Raw genomic sequence first — 13,769 nt, 5'->3', positions numbered from 1 at the left:
TGGTTCTTTCCTAAGTTTTTTCATATATTTGGAGGGTCTTTAGTAGGAACGATACCAAGCGAGGCCCTGACCCCTTCTTTTAGTCTGTCTCATTATTTGGATTAACTAATGTCATTGCCAATGACAGATTTTGAGATTAAGCTTCGGGGACTAATAAAATTTTAAAAAAAATTAGGAGTTTAATGAGAAATTCTTTTTAAAAAATTGAGTAGTCTAATTAAAATTTTTAAAAACTTGAAGGCTTAATTAAAATTTTCTAAAAACTTCAAGGGAGAAATGATTTTTTTTCAAAATTTTGAGGGGTTGCCCCCGGTCACCATTAGGGTCCATCTCTAGTCATTGTAAAAGTAAATGACCAAATTATTCCCTCTATGATAGTATACAATATTTTTGAGGTCTAGTATTCGGTTTTGCATCAAATTAATGTTTTATTCAGTATTTTCGTTGAAAAAACGATTAAACTCTTTTTTAAAATATTAATAATCAAATTTAACTAAAACCATAAGAATAAAATTAACAAAAAATTATAAATATTAAGGACTAAATTTAATATTACCCATATATATTTTTTATAGAGCGGTAGAGGGAGCAATTCCAGTTCCAATGAAGCCGCAACAACGTTAACTGGAATTCAACCACGTGATGAGAATAATGGAGGAGCTTTGGTGCATACGATCACAAGATTTCTCCATGAGCTCAAATCTAACCCTACTTCATCCACTGATCCTAACCGTTCATCAACTTAACTTTGGTTATATATATATAGGTATATTATTCTGTTTAGGGTTTATGCTAATGAATATGTAAGGTTTTCTTTTCTCCAATTTGAAGAATATATAAAATTAATGTTATAGAACTTTATTTATGATTAAGTATCCAACATGATCGTGTTTAGCAGTGTTCATATGTTAGTATGGGTTGAATTTATTTACGTTATTAATATGCTTTATGTTCGTTAAAATACATGAATCTAAAATTTTGCTCAAACTTATATATATATGTATATGAATACACCAAACTTATTTTAAATCAGTCTATATTTTTATTTTAATATTTTAGATGTTTTTCATTTCATTAAAATTATAAATTTAGACAACTTTAACATGTTTTTTTAATGTTTACATATAATATTATTATATATTTATTTTATGCGATATAAATTATATAACATGTAAATTTTATTACATAAATTTTATATTTACATAAAGTTGGCAAAAAAAGTTATAATTAATTTCAAATTATATTTAATGCATTATTATTATTTTTAAACTCGATAATTTTGTAATTTTTAAATTTTGATTGATAAAAGAAAAAGTTAAATTCAAAAGGTTTGATGCAAAAAAGAAAAGAGAAAATCTTAATTTGCCAAAAATTCAGACCAAAATCTACTACGTGCCATCTGCATGGAACGCTGTCTGAATCCGACAACGATTCGGTATTTTGTCGTAAACTGTAATAATAAAGACGAGATATATTAACGTAAAAGTTATTTTAATTTTAATTTTATTTTTATATATATGCTTCGAACAATTAAATATGTAAATAAATATTCTAAAAAATTCAGATCAAATCTAAATATTTAGTGGTTTCATTTATTAAATTATGAAAACTGGGGAATTTAATTTGGTCAAATTCTATATACTCCTTGTATTATGCTTTTGTGCATATTTAATCCCTCTATTGTAATTTAATTATTTTTAGTCCCTTTATTTAATTTGGTCAATTTTTCGTTAATTTTAAAATAATTTAATGGGGCATTTTTTAAAATATGTGATGATATGATATATATATATATAATTTTTGTACAATTAGATATATTTTATTGCAAAATATTTGATGGAATTCACGAAAAATTAATATAAAGAATGAAAATACAAATTTCAAAAAGTGACTTGAAATGATCAAATTATAGCAAGTAGAGTGATTAAATCTGCAAAAAAATGCACAATATAGGGACCTTAATAAAATTTTACCATATAAAATTAAAGATTTATTATAAATTGATCCTTGAATTGGACTCCAATTCTCAAATGGATCCTTAGCCTTTTAGTCAAATACTTAAACTATCAAATTTATCTCATCTTATTTGTATAATATTCAATAAGAATATGCCGCTTGTCATGTTCTTATTGGGTGATATTATTTTGGTAAACCGGGACAAAATTGATAGTTTAAATATCACTTTTACAAAGAAAAACTTTAAGAGCTAATTTAGAAATTAAGATATAGTTTAGGAGCTGTTTAAGAATAAACCTAAAAATAAATAAAATAACTAAATAATAAAAAGAAAAAAAAGCAAAAACGCGGTTTGCAGTCTTACTTATCTCTGGCAGAGAAAACTAAAGGAGACTAACATTAAAAACAGAGCAAAATAAACATTCATATCTAATTCTCTCCCAAACAATTTTTAAATTTTTTTTTATTTTCTGTTTGTTTTTAAGGAAAAAGAAGCAAAACCCAGAAATTTTTTTCATGAAATTTGATTCAATTTTGATATAGAAGTCTTCCCCATATATATATTTGCTTGAACTTTTTTCAATTTTGATTTCCCTTTGATATTCTAACAAAGGTCGAAAATGGGGAATTTCAGTAGCACCGACGCGAACGAGCGACGGAGGAACGCCATCCGGCAGATCTACACCTCGCAGCCTCAACACCCGCCACATCCCTCCGCTCAACCGCAACCGGGGTACAACGCCGACCCTTACGCCTACGCCGCATCGACGCCGTACCCGGCGCAATATTACCAATACCCTCGTGGCTATTACCCGCCTCAGAACCCGGTGCCGATGCAGTATCAAGCACCGTACGATCATCGAGGTGGGTCATATATGGGGAATGCCAATTGGGGTGGTTATCCTTACGGAGCAATGATGCATCCGGCGCCGGAACCGGTGCCGTACATTGAGCATCAACAGGCGGTTACCGTAAAGAATGACGTTAATTTGAAGAAGGAAACTTTGAAATTGGCAGCTGATGCGTCGAATCCTGGCAAGTTTTCGGTTAATTTCACGTTTGATGCTAACGTTGCTGGAAGGTACCAAAAAAACAAACTCGATTTTTTTTTTTTTATAATTTAGAAAGGTAAAATTAACATAGAGAGCCCTGTATTTGGAATAAGATTTCATTTTGCCCATTTACTAAAAGAATAGATAAATTAATTACTATACTTGAAATTAATGAATAAATTAGTCATTTTCATTAAAAATTTCATCAAACGTCTTATTTTCATCAAACGTCCTATTTTACTGTTGAAATGAATAGAAAGGGTAGGCTTACGGTACAACGGCCTCCATATGTAATGTTCGGGTTTCTATTGATTAAAATTTGCTTATGTTTCCAGATGATTAAAGGGTTTAATTTTGTCATAAGTTCTTTTACTTTTCAGATTTTAGAAATTTAGTCCTTCTGCTTTTAGTTCTAGGGATGGCAAAAGACCAAACTCGACCAGTTTTCGACCCCATCTGACATAGAGTCGATTTTTTAAAATCGGGTATCGAGATGGACAAGTCTAAGATGATAATTTTTTTATCTCAATCAGATATAGCTTTAAACTTTTTAATCAAGTTCGGGGTGTGTAAATTAATATTTGATTCGGGGTGAGTTGGGGTCGAGTTAAGTTGGGGTATATCAGGTTAGTACAAGCTTTTATTCCCATATGTATCCCTGGTCGTTTAACCGAACCTTCGTCGTTCTTGTCGATATTATCAATGTTGTAATTTTATTCATTATGCTAACGATATATCATATATGGTACTTTCGTTTCTCTAACTCGTGTGAAAGAAAAGACTTGTTTAGTCCTTAGAATCAATTTTATGCATCGAGGTTCTGAGAGTCAAATGCTGCTTCCATCCGTTGTCGATATGCCGGTTATTTTTGTGTGAATCTTGTTGTGCCTGATATTAGTTCTTAACAAGATGTCGTGTTTGCTCCCTCATCGTTAAACCGAACCTTCGTCGTACTTATTGTGTATGGTACTTTCGTTTCTCTAGCGTCGTGTGAAAGCAAAAACTCGTTTAGTCCTTAGAATCGATTTTATGCATTGAGGTTCTGAGAGTCAAATGCTGCTTCCATCCGTTGTCCACATGCCTGTTATTTTTGTGTGAATCTTGTTGTGTCTGATATTAGTTCTTAACAAGATGTCGTGTTTGATCCCTCATCGTTAAACCGAACCTTCATCGTACTTATTGTGTATGGTACTTTCGTTTCTCTAGCATCATGTGAAAGCAAAGAATCGTTTAGTCTGTTCGATTTTATGCATCAAGGTTCTGAGGGTCAAATGTTGCTCCTATCCGTTGTTGATATTCCGGTGTTTTTTTGTGTGTGAATATTATTATGTCCGATATTAGTTCTTAACAAGATATCGTGTTTGCTGTTCTGGAAACAGGATGACCGTTATGTTCTTCGCAAAAGAAGGTGAAGATTGCAAACTAACACCGATGAAAGAAAATATGCAACCGTCAGTAACCATGCCTTTCGAACAGGGTACAGGACAGAAATTCCAACAGCCACCCGGATCGGGGATCAGTTTCTTTATGTTCGAGGAATCGGAATTACTGAACGTGGGTGAGGCCGGGATTTATCCCCTGGCAGTGAAAGCAGAGGTATTTCCCGCCAACTCGAATGATGGATCCCAGAATACTCAGATAACTCTAGCCGTGTTCGAGAAAGAGAATGAAGAATACCATGTAAGAGTGGTGAAACAGATTCTGTGGGTAAATGGGATGAGATATGAGCTGCAAGAAATATACGGAATCAGAAATTCGGTCAATAATAATAATGTCGGTACAAGTGATGCCGGAAAAGACTGCGTTATTTGCCTTACCGAGCCTCAGGACACTACCGTTCTTCCTTGCAGACATATGGTAAAACCCCTCAAAACCATTCAATCTCTTCATCTTACTTCATACCGAAACGAACTGATATCTAATTGTCTGATTTCGTGTTCGTTATGCAGTGCATGTGCAACTCCTGTGCAAAGGTCTTGAGATGCCAGACTAATCGATGCCCGATTTGTAGACAATCGATCGAGAGGCTTTTGGAGATAAAGGTCAACAACAGCACCAACGAATGAGTTAAGGACATGTTCCTTACACTATTTTCCAGTCTAGTAGGTTGTCGTCGAATCGGTTTCCGATTTATAAGTAATCAGTTGAGTGTCCTTCGGAGATAAAAGCTCGAAAACAGCCCTTATAAATGAGATTACAACATTCTTGTATTACATATCAGGCCCCTCATATGTATATATACATACATATACATGCATATATACATATATATATATATATGCATGTATGTTTCTCAACCTTTTTGTGTTATTACATGTATGCATGCATGTCTTAAAAGTATATATCGAAACCTAATAAAAGTCTTTCACTGTGTGTTCTTACATGTTTGCATGTATTTGTCTTAAGCAACGACCTTTTAAACTTCTAATCAATAATGTAAAATTTTTCATGAGAAAGATTGTAATTTCTACCCATCATCTTTTTAGTATTAATTTATAATTAATTGTTTTAAATAAAATTATTAGTATTTGTTTATAATTAATATTTCTTTTGTTTATTCAATGATGAGACATCGTGTTATTATTTACCTATAGTATATAAGACTCAAATGCATCAAATATTTTCCCATGTAAGAAAGGTCTCTCTTAATTTCGAGAGCAAATTGGTCCCTCTCAAAAAGATCACAACAATTTAATTCCTATTGATTTCAAAAGCGAGCAACTAATGACAAATCATGTTTCCATCATTTGTACATAATTTTCATTGATATAAATTAAGCCCTCAATATTTATATATTCTATCAATTTGATCTCGATTTTAAAAAATTGTCTAAAAATGTATAAAATTTAAAAAATCTAAAAAAGAATATATAAAAAAACTGGCTTCAAATATATAGACAGACAAAATGTGCAAAATTTGAAGGCCAAATTTAGTATTAAACCAATCAAAACTATGTAAGATAAATGAAAAACATTAATACTGTGATTAATTGTTCTTAGATGCTCATTTTCAAAATTGATAAATATCAAATTACTTTGTTTTTATGAGTAATAATTTGCTCAATATCAAACCGAGAGTCCAAAAGGTCCGTTTACCACACACATATTTATATGTTAAACTATGTCATAAGTCTTTGTACTCTTTGAAAAATTGAAATTTAATTCATGTGCTTTTATTTCCAAGATTTTAGTCTTTATATTTTTAGATTTCAAAATTTAGGTCCAACTATTAATATTGTTTTATCCAAGTTCGTTATAACATCATTTTTTAATTATATGATTCTTGGGTGAGTATATTTTTTTATTTGAAATGTGACACAAAAAATTTAATAAAAATTAAATTTAAAATCTAAAATCTAAAAATTGATAAATTAAATTCTTGAAAATAAAATTGTATAGGTTCACATTAAAATCTCATCCCAATAATCCTATTCTCTTCTTCATTCAAAAGCAATCTCCCCCCACTTTTGATTGAAACATTTTAACCCTAAATAAAACAAACAAAAAAATATGTCCCAACCAAAGCTACCCCTTTTACCTAACATTTATATTAACAATCCATCATATATATATATATATATGAAATTATGAACAGAAATCAATAAACAAGAACAAACCATAGCACAGCAAAAAAAAAACACACCCTAAAGAGACAATGAGAAAGCTGCTAGCCTTTGCCTTTCTTTTCTTCTTCTTTTGGGATAAAACATTAGCTCAAATAGCTCCGGCGCCACCGTTAAAGGTGGACAACATCACTTCCATCCTCGAAAAAGGTGGCCAATTCACGACTTTCATCAAGCTATTGAAAGCCACACAGGTGGCTGATCAACTAAACAACCAGCTAAGCACACCGGACCCAAACGACGGGATAACGGTGTTTGCACCGAGTGACAACGCGTTCTCCGGACTCAAATCCGGGACGTTAAACTCACTTTCCGACCAAGAGAAGCTTCAGTTGGTTCAGTTCCATATACTCCCGACGTTAATGTCGACGTCGCAGTTTCAAACGGCCAGTAACCCTTTGAGAACCCAAGCTGGGGATGTTAAAGGTGGGAAGTTTCCGCTTAATGTGACGGCGGAGGGGAACCAAGTGAATGTGACGACCGGAGTGGTGAATGCGACGGTGGAGAATAGCGTGTTTTCTGACCGGAGGATCGCGGTTTACCAGGTGGATAAGGTGCTTTTGCCGTTGGAGATTTTTGGGACAGCGCCGGAGCCGGCTCCGGCGCCAGTTGTTCCGGAGAATGGTGGTTTGGTTTCGAGTCCTAAAACAGCGGTTAAGGGTGCTGATGCAGCTGGTGCGGTGAGCTTGAAATTTCATGCTTTGGCAATGGGTTTTTCGTCATTTGCTGTTTTCTGGGCTATTTTGGGGGGATTTTGATTTTGGATTTTATTTTTGCATGCGATGCTTGTGTTACTGTTTGTAATTTGTGATTGTGATTAAAAATATTTGATTTTTTTGTTTGTTAATATTGAAAAATGCAATAAATAATTATTATTTCGATATTAATTTAGGCCTTAAATATTAAAATTTAAATATATTTAAAATAAATAAATTTAAATTTTAATATATTAATCTATTTTTGTACATTTAAAATTTAATTATTTATTTTTCAAAATAAAAATACAAGTTCAATTATTAATTTAATTAAAATGTTTTTGTTAAATTCTCTTTTGATGTTTTTCTAAATACTCACTTAGTAGTTATGTAACAAAAATGATATTGCAATAAATGAATAATTTTAACAGTGTTAACAATTAGACTTACTTTTTTAAATCCAAAAAATCAGACTAAAATTTTTAAAATTAAAGTAAAAGGACTAAATTCTAAATTTACGAAGAGTAAATGAACTTAGAACATAATCTGTGCCAAATTCAAGTTAAATTTTAATGCGCAAGCTAACGACAAATGGTGGTTTTGGATGGGCGATTGGGTGCGGTATGTTTAGCTTACTTTTTGTCTCACGCTACAGAATCTAATCTCACTGCCATCGTTGTTTTTACACTAACCGCAAGTAAACGCACCGTTCATCCAAACTCACCTTAAATTAACAATGTTTGATTGATTCGATAATAGTACTCTAAAGATTCAATTAAAGTTTTAAAAATTAAAAAAATTATTTTTTAAAATCTAAGTCATAATTTAAATTTGGTTATTTCATACAATCATCTATGTATTACAAATTTTAAGACAATTTTTTTTACACCGAGTCAAATTACAGAGATTACATCAACAAGATTTGTTTGTACACCCCACTCCCTTAGACCAATAGTTAAAAGATTCTCTTATTGACACCCTCGGATCTAAAGGGTTCAAATTTTGATGTTATTATTGCGTACTTTCCTTCTTTTTATTATAATCAATGTTTTTTAAGCGAGATCGATGATTAAACTGATCAAATCATCGATTCGATTAAAAAACTACTAAAAATTAATTCAACTACCAAACAAAGAAATTGTTTGTCCATGCAGTGGCAAGCTGTCACATTGTTAAAAAGAAAAAAACAATAAAATGCACCTGTCTATATTTTAAAAAAAAAAACAATCAAGTTTATTAGAGAAAAATGCCAATTGTTTTGGTAGCCACTAATAATTAATGAAGTAAAGCCCACTGAAATTATATATGAAATATTGAACTTCTAAGCTAAGCAATATATTTATTTATTTATTTATTTCACTTTTTAGCTCATATATGAAAGATGAAGAATTCATGAAGAAAGGCTCCACATTTAATCAAGTTGCTCAAATTTTTTATAACATTAATCTTATTTAGAGGTGTTCAAGGGCCGGGCGGGCCGGCCCGACGACCCGCCCGAAATATGGGAGGGTTCGGGTAAAAATATAGGCCCGAAATATGGGTTTGGGCAAAAAAATAGGCCCGTTTAAAAAATGGGCCGGGCCTCTGGCATGACTTTTTGGCCCGGCCCGGATATATAATAAAAAATATTTTTATATTTTTTAAATTTTAAAATATTTTAAAAATACTTTTTTTAAAAAATTGGTGTTTATTTAAAAAAAGGGCCAGGCCGGGCTTGGGCCTAAGAATTTTTTCCCAGGTCGGGCCCGAGCCCGGGCCTAGTATGCAGGCCGAAATTTTTTATGGGCCCGACCCGAACCCAACCCGGCCCAGCCCATGAGCACCTCTAATCTTATTATAAGCTGGTATCATATATGTTCTTTTTTATATGATGTTTAGAACTACCTGTAGTTCCTCCCCCAACCCTTAAATAGAAGAATAATGCACTTCTATACATTCGAATTCACATCCTTGTGGACTGACAACAATGCCGATACCAGTTGAATTAAGACTCAATCGGCTAAATTTCCTAAAGTTAATTACAACATTCTAGTGGTTGGAATAATAAGGAGTTCGAAGTTAAGACTATGATCTGAATTTTGTTGATAAAAATTTGATATAATATTAAATTTAATCTTTAATATTTATATGTTTTGTCATTTAAGTCATTGTTCTTTTTCTAACTAAATCTAGTCATTAACTTTTCAAAAAAACTAAATTATTTTTAATAAAAATAAAGGTTAGTATGTTTAAAATTTTAACATTTTAGTCAATATTTTCATTCAGAAAATAACAGTTCAACTTTTTTTAAAAGGTTAAAACTCAAATTCGACTTTATTTAGAAGGTTAAAGGTCAAATTTAGCTTAAAAAAATAATATTGGAAAAGCTTTGTCCTCTTGTCTAAGGATCCGATCCAGCTCAATTCCGATCTAATCGAAACTCAATGTTATTACGTGTTTATTTTTTAAAACTTATTTAATAATGTATTTATATGTCATGTAATTAAAGTAAAATGTTCATTATTTAAATAGTTAAATATAATTAAAATATATCATTATAAAGTGATGGAAAATATAGTACATAAACAGATAAAATTCATACATGTTAAAAATCATGACAATGCATTACAGATTAATTTAATTATGCATGATTTCTCAGCATTACAGTGTTGGAAAAGACCATTAAAAGACTTAAATTTACACCACTCAAAAAATATTTAAATTTATGATTTAATCCTCGATATGAAATTTCCGAATGAATATTTGTTGATTTCAAATAATAAGTTTTACATATTGAGCATATATTAAAAGTGTAATTCCAACATGGGTATTAAAATATATAATTTAGTAAAAGTTATAATATATAACATAATAAAAATATTATTGTAATATCAAATTAGTAATATAAAAATAAAACAATAATTTTCATTGATTCAAAAGATCTTCCACATATCTACCTATATGTGCTATATATATATACACACACATATATATACATATATCTATAAAACAATACTATCATTGACAAAGCAAGGACATGGTAGTAAATAGTAACAAAGTCAGAAAATTTTATGTTAAGGGCCGAGATTGAATTTTGAAGGATGAAACTGCAATTTTATCAAATTATATATTCAAGTAGTGTTCGAAGAAATAAGAGGTTAAGGTCCCTACTTATACCTTCGAATCCGTTCGGAGGGGCAGAAGCATGTAATTAGGGTCAACCACCCATAATCTGGTCCCTGGGAGGGACCATGACCAAGATAGGTTGAGAATCGAGCCCGGGATGAGGCAAAGTCCCAAGCTGATTCACATTGTTCACGTCGCACTTCATTTTCCACACAACTACCACAGCATCCACATGACCCATTCAGTGCCTCAAAGGAGCCCTTTTTTTTTTGTTTATCCAAAAATAACAAAATTAAATCTCGGAAACCTTTTATGTAATTCAAATTGTAAACTTATCGAATGTTACTTCTCAAAGATGATAACGTGAATTAACAGGACTAAGACGAGGTTTGGTTCATAACAGTAGCGGATCTTGAGATGAAATTTCGGGAGCTTAGTTAACATTTTCAAAAATTTTAAGAATTTGATGAGATTTTTTTTTTTAAATATTGAGGGGTCTAATTAAAATTTTTTAAAGTTTTGTGAGATTGATAAAAATTTCGAAAAAATTAGAAGAATTTAATCAAAATTTTTAAAAAAATTAAAAGGTATAATGAAAATTTTCAAAAATATAAAAGGGGGCCAAATTAAATTTTTCAACAAATTTCAAAGAAAAAATAAAGTTTTCCAAAATTTTGGGGGCTCAAGGCACCTCTTAGCCTCCATTAAAGCCCACCCAGAGAATATAAATGTTGAGATTCAAATGCCATGCATAAGATTCTTATAAAATGTTGCAATTTATACTTTAAACTTACTCGATGCTATCTCTTAAGGCTTATTGCATGAACTTACTGAATTGAAACTGGGTTTAGTTCATATTTTTATTTTGGTTCTATGCATAGAAGTCCTAGTTATCTCTACATAAACAATCCGAAAATGTAAGGACTCGAATCCTAAACTTACAAAACTGGATTAAGTGTGGCTCAATTCATATTGTTACTTTGATTACCTATATAAAACTCCCTAGTTATTTCTCCTCATGAATAAGCTAATAAATAAGAGAAGAGATTACAAATTATAATGTTCAAATCTTATCTTAACTCGATATTATCTCTTAAAGATGTTTAAATGAACCGATCAGATTAAATTCGAGCTCAATTTATATCATTATTTTGATTCCATGCATAAAAATGCAACCAAAGGGATCAACTAACAAGATCCCTCGCCCTACAACAACAATGAGCATGAAAATGAGGATACAACATAACAATGGACTTCATCACCACTAAAAAGAACAAGGGAAATTAAATTTATGTAAGATATAGATATCAAACACGAATAAATTAAAACCAAAATCACGAATTAGATCAAAAACAACCAATGCAATCCCACATTATGCTTTAATATGCAACTTGATATTGATATCAATAACAAGAAAGAAAAAAAAAGCAAAGTTGAAGGAAGATGGAAGGATGAGATTTACTTGCCTCTAGATTAAACTTGCGAACGGCGACACAGTTACGGTGTGAAAACTACGGTGCGGGACAATTCCAGCCGAATAAGGTATTTCCAACCAGATAGAGACCAGAGTAAGTCAAGCAATGATGTGCAAAGGTCGCAGGAGCAGACTCAAGTCTTTCAACATTGCTTCCATAAAGCACACAAGGGACCATGCTTCCAAGTAAACCTGATCCAAAATATAACAATGGTCATTTTTTGCTATTAATCCTATATATTATGCTTAAGTTTACATTCTCCTGACTCAGGCAATAAAAGTTCATAAATTATGTCAATCATTTGCATGTTTGATAAATAAAACATTAAAAAAAAAAACATGATTCAAATTATATTATCAGAATTTGGATCCAATTCTATATATAAAGACTTACAAACTTCAATGTCGCTGCTGCAAAACTTATCGTTACGACCAGAAGCAGCAAAGAGGGAAGAATTCCATTGGGAGCGGCCCATGGGTTCTCCGATAACGTGCCCCAACGGAAGCCCATTGGCGGTCCACCCAAATCCATCGCCGTCGTAAAATATCCGGTGAAGCTACCACATCGGCGGTCGCCTCCTTCGATTTTCGACCATTTAGCTTCTTCTTCACATATTCTTCGGCAACTTGTTCGCTCTATGGATGAGTCGATTCCTCTGGATCGTTGTTTCTCCCATGGTAAGCCTCCATTTTTTCTTTTTGAAGATTTGAATTTTAAAAAACTGAAAAATAAATAAATAAAAAATTTTTAAAAATAGATTTGGATCTAAAAATTGAAAAGGAAAACGGAAATTTTTAGAAAAATAAAAGGAACCAAATTAGGAACTTTAGCGCCAGCTTATTCCTCCAAATTAAATCATACTATTTTAATCAAATTATCTAAATTTTAATTTTTTTACACATTTTTTTATATTTTACATAAGTGCAAAAAAAAATTTATATAGTGCTTTGTTTTTTTCTAATTTAAAAATAAGATATTTTATTTTTATATTATAAAATATTAAATAATATTTAAATTTTAAATCGGAAGGTATTCAAATAAATGGGATAAAAAATAAAAATTTCAAATATATAAGCGATTTGAATGGGGGCATTGTAGGGGTGTTTATTCGGTTAACCGATCCGAAATTACTATAACCGAATTAACCGACCTTTCAAAAATTTTAACCGTTAACCGAACCGATTTTTTTTAAAAAAAATTAACCGAACCGAAATTTTTTCGGTTAATAAGGTCGGTTAACCGAATTAATCGAAAATTATATATTTTTTATTTTTGGTTAAAAATTACCTGAAACCAATTACCGAAAAATACCCAAATTATCCGAATTTTTTATTTTTATTTTAAAATTTACAAAATTTATAAATTATTAAAGTAAATTGGGTTTTAGACTTTAGTAAATTGGGTTGTCTTTTAGTTTTAGTTTTAGTTTTATTGGATTGGGTAATTGGGTAAACTTTAGTTTTAGTTTTATTGGGTTGGGTAATTGAGTTTGGGCTGGGTTGGATAATTTTATTTATTAATTTTTTCGGTTAACTGAAAAATTTCGGTTAACCGACCGGTTTCGAACCGAATTAACCGTTAACCGAAAAATCATAAAAAAATTAACCGACCCCCGACCGAAAAAATTCGGTTAACCAACCGATTAACCGAATTCGGTCGGTTAACCGAATTTTTTCGGTTTTACCCGAATTATGCACACCCCTAGAGCCTTGATCCCGAAATAGTAAAATTTCTTCTAAGGTGTCTTGGAAAATCATAAAATTATAAATTAGTACGACAGTACAATTATTTTTTGATCCCTTAATAATTTCTAATTCAATTTTAACCTTTTAAATTTACTTGGAGAAACTACATCAGCAGTCAC

General features: G+C 31.2%; 2 protein-coding genes and 1 pseudogene across 2 annotated transcripts; 2 read left to right on the top strand and 1 right to left on the bottom strand.

Moving 5' to 3' along the window:
• Nucleotides 1–2,348: 2,348 nt before the first annotated feature.
• Nucleotides 2,349–5,391, top strand: LOC105761808 (probable E3 ubiquitin-protein ligase LOG2). Its single transcript, XM_012579737.2, has 3 exons — nucleotides 2,349–3,037; nucleotides 4,388–4,865; nucleotides 4,958–5,391. The coding sequence occupies exons 1-3, from the start codon at nucleotides 2,577–2,579 to the stop codon at nucleotides 5,072–5,074; spliced, it is 1,056 nt and encodes a 351-aa protein (XP_012435191.1). The 5' UTR covers nucleotides 2,349–2,576; the 3' UTR covers nucleotides 5,075–5,391.
• Nucleotides 5,392–6,618: 1,227 nt separating this feature from the next.
• On the top strand, nucleotides 6,619–7,517 carry LOC105761809 (fasciclin-like arabinogalactan protein 11). Its single transcript, XM_012579738.2, has one exon. The coding sequence runs from the start codon at nucleotides 6,663–6,665 to the stop codon at nucleotides 7,386–7,388; it is 726 nt and encodes a 241-aa protein (XP_012435192.1). The 5' UTR covers nucleotides 6,619–6,662; the 3' UTR covers nucleotides 7,389–7,517.
• A 2,735-nt stretch (nucleotides 7,518–10,252) lies between these two features.
• Nucleotides 10,253–12,735, bottom strand: LOC105761810 (cell number regulator 8-like; annotated as a pseudogene).
• Nucleotides 12,736–13,769: the final 1,034 nt, after the last annotated feature.

The sequence above is a fragment of the Gossypium raimondii genome, chromosome 11 (genome assembly GCF_025698545.1).
Source record: "Gossypium raimondii isolate GPD5lz chromosome 11, ASM2569854v1, whole genome shotgun sequence".
In the NCBI taxonomy this organism is placed as follows: Eukaryota; Viridiplantae; Streptophyta; class Magnoliopsida; order Malvales; family Malvaceae; genus Gossypium; species Gossypium raimondii.
The sequence above is the reverse complement of the archived record's forward strand: the minus strand, read 5'-3'. Positions and strand labels throughout refer to the sequence as shown.

Excerpts from the sequence above, each read along its gene's own strand:
- LOC105761808 (XM_012579737.2), top strand. The coding sequence starts at position 2,577 with ATGGGGAATTTCAGTAGCACCGACGCGAACGAGCGACGGAGGAACGCC. Across the intron at positions 3,038-4,387 it reads GATGCTAACGTTGCTGGAAG|GATGACCGTTATGTTCTTCG; the intron begins GTACCAAAAAAA and ends TTCTGGAAACAG. Across the intron at positions 4,866-4,957 it reads TTCTTCCTTGCAGACATATG|TGCATGTGCAACTCCTGTGC; the intron begins GTAAAACCCCTC and ends TTCGTTATGCAG.
- LOC105761809 (XM_012579738.2), top strand. The coding sequence starts at position 6,663 with ATGAGAAAGCTGCTAGCCTTTGCCTTTCTTTTCTTCTTCTTTTGGGAT.